The sequence below is a fragment of the Amia ocellicauda genome, chromosome 1 (genome assembly GCF_036373705.1).
Source record: "Amia ocellicauda isolate fAmiCal2 chromosome 1, fAmiCal2.hap1, whole genome shotgun sequence".
NCBI lineage: Eukaryota > Metazoa > Chordata > Actinopteri > Amiiformes > Amiidae > Amia > Amia ocellicauda.
The window spans coordinates 64,280,411-64,289,573 of record NC_089850.1 but is presented as its reverse complement, the minus strand read 5'-3'; the positions used below and the strand labels follow the sequence as shown (position 1 = coordinate 64,289,573).

The following is a 9,163-nucleotide window of genomic DNA, read 5'->3' as shown; positions in this document are numbered from 1 at the left end:
ACTCGTGCTTCAGTCCTGCATGCTGCTGTAAGACTGCACTTGTACGACACGGTCACACTCGTGCTCCTTTTAATTTCCCCTCTGCTCCCTCCCTCAGCCCTTAACTGTGACTCCACATCTCATTTGCACTTTTACAGTCCAGGATGTAAGACACCATCTCATCTACACTGGTGTGCATTATGCCTGAACTGCACTGTACTATTGCTTCATATAGCTCATTGTGTACGTGGCCCTGGACAAGGGCATCTGCGAAGAAAAACAAGAATCACACGGATTAAAGCCGATGAATTAGGAGTCAGCGCTCACAGCCCCCCACCCCCCCCCCCCAACAGGAAGCAGGACGCAGGGCGGTTGAGAAACTGCACTTTATTGAGAGAGGGCTGCACACATAGACCCCACGGGCCCCCCCAACTTAGTCCTCCTCCTCGTCGTCCGCGCCGCCGGCACCAGCCTGGCCCTTCTTTGCATTCTTCCTCTTGACGCGGCCGGGGCGGCCGCCCCCGTAGGGCGAGCGCAGGGAGAAGTCGATGTGCTTCTGCGAGTCGAGGCGCACCACGAAGGAGGGGATGTTCACCACCTGCTTTCGCACGCTGCGGACAGAGGTGTGGGTCAGACTAGGCAGGCAGAGGCAACACGCACAACAGGGTACAGGACCACGGGGGGGGGGGGGGGGGGGGAGGACAGAGGAGAACGGAGGTGGGGGGCTGTGACTCCAGAGCCTCAGCCAGCTCTGCCCCCCCCACATCACAGCGCCCACGTTACCTGCTGTTGAGCTCCGGAGGCAGCACTGCGTCACACCGGCTGCGCTTGAGCCGAGGCCCGCCCACTCAGAGGTATACGGGTTATGAGCCCGAATTGACCCTTTTGAACTCTAACCCCAGCGAGTCGCCCTGGGACGGGGGAGGGGGGGAGGACTGGTGAGAGGAGGAGAGGCGCACAGTGAGGGACGGGTCTAACGCACGTCAGAGCCCTTGTGTCGGGGTCACGTCTGCATGGATGCACATGTCAGAGATAGCGGCGGGCGGGCCCTTACCGGATGTGCCTCTGGCGGATCAGCACCCTGGCGTGGTGGATGCTCTTGGCCAGCCCCAGTTTGAAGACCTGCGTCTGCAGGCGTCTCTCCAAGAAGTCCTCGACCTTAAGCCCCAGGATGTAATCCAGCTTCATCTTGCCCTCGTCCAGCACCCCGATACGCACCAGCCGGCGCAGCAGGGCGTTACCTAGGAGGGGGACCGCTGGTCAGGACCCCACCAGAACCCTGCCATCTTCACCCCCCCCACCCAAGTCCTCAAGCCGTCACGGCACAGACTTACCCACCACCCACCCTGGAGAGGCAACGGCACGCCGACTCACCCTCGAACAGCCTCTTGGGGTCCTTCTCGTCCAGCGTGAGCAGCTCTCGCGCCGCTTTCCTGATCTTGGCCAGCGTGAACTTCACCCTCCACACCTCCCTCTTGTTCCTCAGCCCATACTCGCCTGAGGAAGAGGGGGAACGTCAACACAGGCAGGAGAGAGAGAAACCGAGACACCAGTGTGTCTGTCTGGGCCTCATTGACGAGGAATTCTTGACACCATCATGGAGTCTGACAATTCAGTTAAATCACTGGCCGGCAGACTGGGAGAAGTGTGCTGTACTGTGCTATAGATAGTGCTGTATCAGTGTGCTGTAGTACTGTGCCAGACGCTGGCAGTGCGGTCTTGTATCGGTGTGCTATAGTACTGGGGCAGTGCGGTCAGTGTCTCACCAATGAGTTTGAGCTCCTGGTCGAGGCGGGTCTTCTCGAAGGGGCGACGGGGCGTCACGTACGTTTTCCTACACACCCAGCTCCTGGCGACGGGCATGATTGATCAACAGCACCTGAGGAGAGACCGCGATTAACACCGACCAGCCCAACCCAGCGGGCAGTCACCAACAGGCTTATAACCCGGCACAGGGCCCTGGGGTAGCCATGTCAGCACAACACAAGAGGGCTGGGGGCCCCAACGCTACCGGCCACCCGGCCAGGGGCCCCCACGCCACCCTCCAGTGAGTGAAGCACCAGATCCTGTAGTTCTCAAAGCGCTGGCTATTTTACATTGAGGACCTTTACTGACACATGAAACCTTGCGATAAATGACTATGAATACTGATGATTGCTGGATTGTTTCATTGCTTTGTGATTAACCACGGCAGTCCCTCTAGGCGCTCGATCCCATACCGTCTGCACTCTCCACACAGCGGGACCCCGTCCTCAGTCTAGCCGCTGAAGGCGTCCGTCCGTCTGGGCCTCATTGACGAGGAATTCGTGACACCAGAGGAGTCTGACGAGGCAGTTAAATCACCGGCCGCAGACGGACGGACAGCCGCGGAGCCGGCCCGACCAGCACCGCGCTCTTACCCGCACGTCTGCCAGGACAAGGCCCGCACACACCACGTGTCTCCAGCGCTGCCCCGCAGACGAACCCTGAACACGCAAACACACACACGCAGCCCGGCGGCTCAGACACACCACTAAAACAGTCCCGAGCGGCGGAGTCTGATTCCTGTGTGCGTTTCTATCTGAAACGGTGATGCAAACGGAGCGCCGCCATTACCTGACTGTCTCAGGCTCCCGCAGCAGAAAAGAGGGCGAGCATGCGCCGTCCGCGCACTTTATAGGAGGGGCAGGAACTACACTTCCCAGAAGTCTGAGCGAGAAACGCCTACAGGAAACAGAATGGTCTCCTCCCCGCTCACAGCGATGTGGTTAGCTGGGCTGGTCGTTTGTGTTGTTCCTGCTCTAAAGCCTATCTGAAACAGCTTTATTGAGAGATATAAATCAGACGTACGATATGGAGCGACCTCCTTCCGGCGCTTACTCAAGACGCATGTGTTCAGACTCTGGTTTAGTCCTTTACTCTCCTGTAGGATTGCACTTACACAACGTTTTGTCATATTCTTGCTTTTGCATTACTAGTACTGGTATTGTTTGATTTCCCCTATGCTCCCGCGTTTAACTGTGACTTCACATCTTGTCTGCACTTTCCAGCTTTTACAATCCAGGATGTAAGACTTGTATATTGTTTACTGTATATCTCCTATACACTTGTGTAAATTGGAATTTGTAAATTGCATTATGCTTTGAACTGCACTGTATTATATTCAGCAACAGATCTTATGTTTTGTAAGTCATACAATGGACAAGGGCGTCTGCTAATAAATAATAATATACATTTTTCTGCACGACACAATTCTGTTGGTTGAATCCTGAATAAGAGCTGATTCCTGTCTCTAGATACAGACGCGCATGTTTCTCTGCATCGTGCAAACAACTTCCCGACTCTCCCTTATTGCGCAATTCTCCGAGCCACGTCAGGCGTCACACTACATCTCCCACAATGCCGAATGCTCAGCGCCGAACCTCTCAGCAAGAGCGCATGGCCGCAGTGCAGGCTGGGAACTGTAGTGTTTTCGGCCAATGCCAGCCCGGTGCGCTTCCGCATTTCTCTCCGGCAGTCTGGTGGGGCCGGCCGTGCTGTGCTGCCAGGGAGAGTGTTGTCCGTGTTGTCCGTGTGTTGCGTCTCTCACTTTCTATTTCTCCACAAACCTGGCAGCTTTGATTATTGACTCTGTACCGGAAGTCTTTCAATCGCAGAAGCTCATCGAACAGCTCTGTTCGGGACTGGCACTTCCAATATCCAATCGAAAGGCAAAACGCAGGGGAGAAGGCGGGAATAAGGTCTGACAGTGACCATTCGCCTGGCAGAATTGACCGCTGTGGGTGGAGCCTGTGTTTAGATATGCAGCGGCACCAGGAAACAGCGCAGAGACGCTGGCGCGGCGCACGGAGCTCTGCAGTGCGAATCAGGTAGTCAATCAATCAATCAATTAATTAATTAATTAATGTGTGCGTGTGTTTGAGTGACAGAGTGAGAGAATGTTTGTTTGTTGTGTGTTGTGTGTGTGTGTGTGTGTGTGTGTGTGTGTGTGTGTGTGAGAGAGAGAGAGTCAGTGTCAGTGATTGAATGAGTCAGTGAGTGAATGAGTGAATGTTTGTTGTGTGTGAGCGTTGTGTGTACACCTCTTTGTATCTCTGTATCTCTCTCTACTTCTCAGTTCTGTGGTTTTGCCGCTCTGGTTACCACACAGTGATAATCTGTGTGTGTGTGTGTGTGTGTGTGTGTGTGTGTGTGTGTCTTTGGAAAGAAGATAACATTCAATATTACATCCATTCAAAAACTACAGAAACATTCATCCTCCTGTATCACACTACTGTACTGTGTCACACTACTGAATCACACTATATACTGTGCTGTGTCACACTGTACTGTATCACATGCACAATAGGAATAATGACAGTAATACTGTGCTGATGGAGCCTTTGTGTGTTTCTGATCAGGGGATGTCTCCAGATGAGCTGGTGTATGTGGGGGTCCTCCTCACCTCCATCCCCATCGGCTTCCTGTTCAGACACCTCAGTGAGTGACTCTGATACTACACACTGACACACACACACTACTGCACACTGACACACACACACACACTACTGCACACTAATACACAGTACCGCACACTGACACACACTATATTATGCTGTATTAATCTTACTGTAATCTCGGTGCACCAGGTCCCCCAGTCAAGCAGGGGGCAGCGCTACTCCTCGGACTGTGTGTCACACTGGGGACCTGTGGCCTCCACAGCATCCACTCTGCTGTCACTGTGCTGGGCACCTGGGCCATCATCACTGCGCACTGGAGGTACAGCACTGAGACTGACACACTAATGATGCTCTGACTGACACACTGAGTGACTGATTGACACACTAATGATGCTCTGACTGAGTGACAGACTAATGACACACTCCTCTCTCTCTCTATCTGTGTTGGTGAAGCAGTTAGTTAGTCTAGTTATCCCCCTCTCCCTTTCTCCCCTCCAAACCTTCCCCTTCTCCCCTCTCTCTCCCTCTCTCTGTAGGAGGGCTCCCTCTCTCTGTCTGGGATGGACGTTTCTGTACCTACTGTTCTTCCGTCTCGCCCACCTGGCCGGCCTGCCACCCCCCCCCCCCTTCGCCAATGCCATCCAGCTCCTCCTCACTCTGAAGGTGAGACTGTCTCTGTTTGTGTCTCCATATGTCTCCAAGTCTCAGTGTGTCTCTCTGTATGTGTATTTCTCTGCGTCTGTGTATCTCGGTGTACCTCTGTGTCTCTGTGTGTATCTCCGTGTGTCCCTCTGTCAGGGTCTCCTGTAGAAATGTGCATAGGTAAGGTGGTCTGATACCGAATTATTGAGGCTGGGGGTGTGATTGCGTGTTGTTGAGAGGGAGTCGTGGGTAGGGGGGTGCTTGCAGATCGGGTTTAGCTGTGGTGAACGAGGGTGACATTTTTGAATTAGGAATCGACAATTTTTTGTATGTTCTCCCCGCCCCTTTTTGTAGTCTCCAGTTATGCTCCAATGGCCGCCGCTGCGCTTGGGGAGGGTTAGGAAGTATGATTGGGCTCCTCTGATCCCACTGTCCGTTATTTTGCACTCTGCAGGCTGTAGGGAGCACTGTGGAGTAGTGATTAGGGCTCTGGGCTCATAACTAGGCTCTGGGTTCAAATCCCGGTTGGGGCAGTGCTGTTGTACACTTGAGCAAGGTACTTCACTTAGATTGCTCCATTAATAATGCCCAGCTATATAAATGGGTACAAATGTAAATCGCCCTGGATAAGAGCATCTGCTAAATGACAAATATTATAATGTAATGTAGGGAGACTCAGAGGGGGGGCCCCTTAAACCCGCAGGCGCCCAGGCAGCCCAGAGAGTCTGCAATTAGACAGAACCCCTGTCTGCATCTCTGATCGCATGTGTAATCACGGTGTCGGTCCACCTCCATCTCTCTTTCAGATGATCAGTCTGGCTCATGATGTTCGTGATTTCCACCTGGCCAAGAAGGGGGAAATGACATCACTCTCCAAGTCCCCTGTGATTGGTGGGCTCACCCGAGAGCCCTCCCTCTATGACATCATCTCCTACAGCTACTGCTACATTGGAATCATGACAGGTGAGGCAGAAATTCCTCTCTCCCAGTCACAGTCTGTGTCCAGTCACAGACTTTCTGAATTAATCCTCTCTTCCCTCTCTCAGGTCCCTTCTTCCGGTTCCAGACCTACCAGGACTGGGTGTGTCAGAGAGAGCCCTGGACAGGCTGGCTGCCAGGGGCCACGGCACTGGCGTCCAGGCTTCGGCTCGTCCCCGTGTTCGGGGCCCTGTTCCTGGGGGCCGATGCCCTATTCCCCCTTGCCTTTGTGCGCAGCCCCGCCTTCCCAGACAGCCACTTCCTGTTCCGGTACGTGGGCCCCTTAACCTGTGCTGACAGGTGGGGGTGCAGAGAACTGTCAGGAGGGAGATATCAATAAAGCTTATTGAATTGAATAAGTCCGTTACTCAGTCAGTGTTTGTATTCACGGTCCCTCTCTCAGTCTGTTCTACATGTCGGCCGTGTTCTTTGTGTTCCGGATGCGTTTCTTCGCCGCGTGGCAGCTGGCTGAGGGGAGCTGTGTGAGCGCAGGCCTGGGGGGGTACCCCCGGGGCACCAAGGCCAAGCCTGGGGGGGGGCCCACTGTCCAGTACAGGTCAGTCATTGGAGGTTGTCTCTGTGTCTGTGTGTGTCTCTGTCTCTCTGTCCCAGTGTGTCTCTCTGTTTGTGTCTCTGTTTCAGTGTGTCACAGTGTGTCACTGTGTCTCACTGTGTCTTTCTGTGTCTGTGTGTCTCTCTGTATCTATGACTGTCTCATAAGCCCCTCCCCCTCCCTCTCAGTGCTGTCCAGGGAGACCCAGACTCTCAGTGTGACTTTGAGACGGTCCGGAACATCGACTGGTACAACACAGAGTTCTGCACACGGGTCAGACACGGCATGCGCTACTGGAACATGAGTGTGCAGTGGTGGCTGCACAGCTACATCTACAACAGCGCACCCTTCAGGTCATACGTGCTGCGGTAACTAACTCTAGTGTCTGTAGTGTCCAGTCAGTCAGTGTTAATGTGCTGTAGTGTCCAGTCAGTCAGTCAGTGTTAATGTGCTGTAGTGTTCAGTCAGTCAGTGTTAATGTGCTGTAGTGTCCAGTCAGTCAGTCAGTGTTAATGTGCTGTAGTGTCCAGTCAGTCAGTCAGTGTTAATGTGCTGTAGTGTCCAATCAGTCAGTCAGTGTTAATGTCAGTGTTAATGTGCTGTAGTGTTCAGTCAGTCAGTGTTAATGTGCTGTAGTGTCCAGTCAGTCAGTCAGTGTTAATGTGCTGTAGTGTCCAGTCAGTCAGTGTTAATGTGCTGTAGTGTCCAGTCAGTCAGTCAGTGTTAATGTGCTGTAGTGTCCAGTCAGTCAGTGTTAATGTGTTGTAGTGTCCAGTCAGTTGAATGATCTAGCGTCTCTTTCTCTCCTTCCCTCTCTCGCTCAGCGCTGGCTGGACGATGCTGGTCAGTGCGTTCTGGCACGGGATCCACGCTGGCTACTACCTGTCCTTCCTCACCGTGCCGTTGTGCCTGTGGGCGGAGTCGTCTGTGGAGCGTGGGGTGAGGGCGAGGCTGGGCCCAGGGGGACAGGGCCTGTTCGACTGGGTGCACTGGTTCCTGAAGATGCGCTGCTACGACTACATGTGCATGGGCTTCGTGCTGCTGGGCTGGAGGGACACGCTGCACTACTGGGGCTCCGTCGGGTACTGTGTCCACCTGCTGGCTGTCTGCGCCGTCGCGCTGGGCGTTGCGCTGGGGCCTGTCGGCGAGAGGCAGGGCAGGGCAGGGGGGCGGGAGAGGGAGGTGGGGAAGAGAGAGAAGATGGAGGGGAAAGCAGAGTGAAGAGAAGAGTAATAATCGGGAGGGTGCAGGGGGGGAGGAGAGACGAGAGGGAGGGAGACAACGGGGGTGAAACACTGAAATGGAATATGTTTGTACTGGTCACGGGACCCATATAAGGATATTATTTTGTATCTGTCGACTGAGAGAAACTGCAGTCACAGGACCTGAGCTGCTGGGAGTTGTAGTGTGTTTTGTGTTTTTATTTTTTCCCAGCTTACTTTTCTTAAACTACACTACCCAGCAGGCCTTGTTATGGCTGTTAATGGCTGTTACTAGCAAAGGCTTCTGGGAGCTGTAGTGTGCTGCAAAGACGGGACTGAGGGAGGGAGAGAGAGAGGAGAGAAGGAATAAAATGCAAGTGGTGCCATTCATTTTATTTTAATATTTATGTGACTCTTTTTGTGTAATTTGTGGTAATATCTCTGACTGTGTGTAAGGTGACTGTTTATAGCAACACATTTCACAGGAGAGATCAGCATCCTGGACAGCTCCCAGCATTGCTGGCCAAAGCAGTTAGTGTCAAAGGCTGCTGGGAGTTGTAGTCCACTGCGGAGAGAGTGTGAGTGTGAGAGTGTATGTGTCTGTGAGTGAGAGTGAATGTGTGTGTGCGTGCGTGCGTGTGAGTGTCCGTGTCCGTGTCCCTGTCCGTGTCTGTGTCCATGTGTGGCAGAGGAGATGGATATCCCAGCATCCCTTAATCAAGAGTTCTGTTGGGTTGAAATGCACTAGTGGGATCTGTCCTAGGGATCAATGACAGGGGTATTGTCAAAGGCTTCTGGGAGTTGTAGTTCTAAAGTGGGGGCAGGGTCTTCTGTATTTGTATTGTCTTTCTGATTAATATTAGTACATATATTAGTGTATCTGTGTCTGTATTTTTAAAATACAAGTCAAAGCCTGCTGTGACACACGAATTGGTGATGGGGGTTCATGGGAGGCCAGGCATTGCACAGCTTAAGCCAGCGTTAAAGGAACCGGGTTTTAAGACACACAATAAGAAGACTACACCTCCCAGAGCACTGGGAGATGTAGTCCGATGTTACTGCGCTGTGAGTGAATACTGCACTCCTCCTATTGTCTGTCCTGGACTCTCCTCTACCCCTGCCCATGGCAGCAAGCACTGCCTCCTTCAATAAGGACAGCAGAAAGCAGTAACTCTGCAGTTGAGCTGTTAGTTCAATGAACCCTTGAGAGCTGTTTCAGCCTCATGCCTTTACATTACATTATTTGTCATTTAGCAGATGCTCTGATCCAGGGCAACTTACATTTGAACAGCTGGGTATTTTACTGGAGCAATCTAAGTGAAGTATCTTGCTCAAGGGTACAACAGCACTGCCCCACCCGGGATTTGAACCCACAACCTTCCAGTTATGAG

The 9,163-nt window shown here is 52.9% G+C and overlaps 2 protein-coding genes across 3 annotated transcripts; one reads left to right on the top strand and one right to left on the bottom strand.

Moving 5' to 3' along the window:
* Positions 1 to 349: 349 nt before the first annotated feature.
* rps9 (ribosomal protein S9) lies at positions 350 to 2,697 on the bottom strand. 2 transcript variants are annotated; one of them, XM_066713070.1, is made up of 5 exons: positions 2,575 to 2,697; positions 1,746 to 1,858; positions 1,354 to 1,476; positions 1,034 to 1,220; positions 350 to 590 (listed from the first exon to the last, which is right to left on the bottom strand). In XM_066713070.1, exons 2-5 carry the CDS (start codon positions 1,840 to 1,842, stop codon positions 413 to 415), a joined length of 585 nt encoding a protein of 194 aa, XP_066569167.1. In that variant the 5' UTR covers positions 1,843 to 1,858; positions 2,575 to 2,697; the 3' UTR covers positions 350 to 412. The 2 variants fall into 2 exon arrangements, with proteins under 2 accessions (XP_066569167.1, XP_066569174.1); XM_066713077.1 differs by lacking the exon at positions 2,575 to 2,697 and adding an exon at positions 2,199 to 2,325.
* Positions 2,698 to 3,744: 1,047 nt separating this feature from the next.
* Positions 3,745 to 8,173, top strand: mboat7 (membrane bound O-acyltransferase domain containing 7). The gene is made up of 9 exons (XM_066713057.1): positions 3,745 to 3,827; positions 4,359 to 4,437; positions 4,587 to 4,716; positions 4,934 to 5,060; positions 5,846 to 6,002; positions 6,086 to 6,287; positions 6,421 to 6,573; positions 6,759 to 6,938; positions 7,395 to 8,173. The coding sequence occupies exons 2-9, from the start codon at positions 4,362 to 4,364 to the stop codon at positions 7,789 to 7,791; spliced, it is 1,422 nt and encodes a 473-aa protein (XP_066569154.1). The 5' UTR covers positions 3,745 to 3,827; positions 4,359 to 4,361; the 3' UTR covers positions 7,792 to 8,173.
* Positions 8,174 to 9,163: the final 990 nt, after the last annotated feature.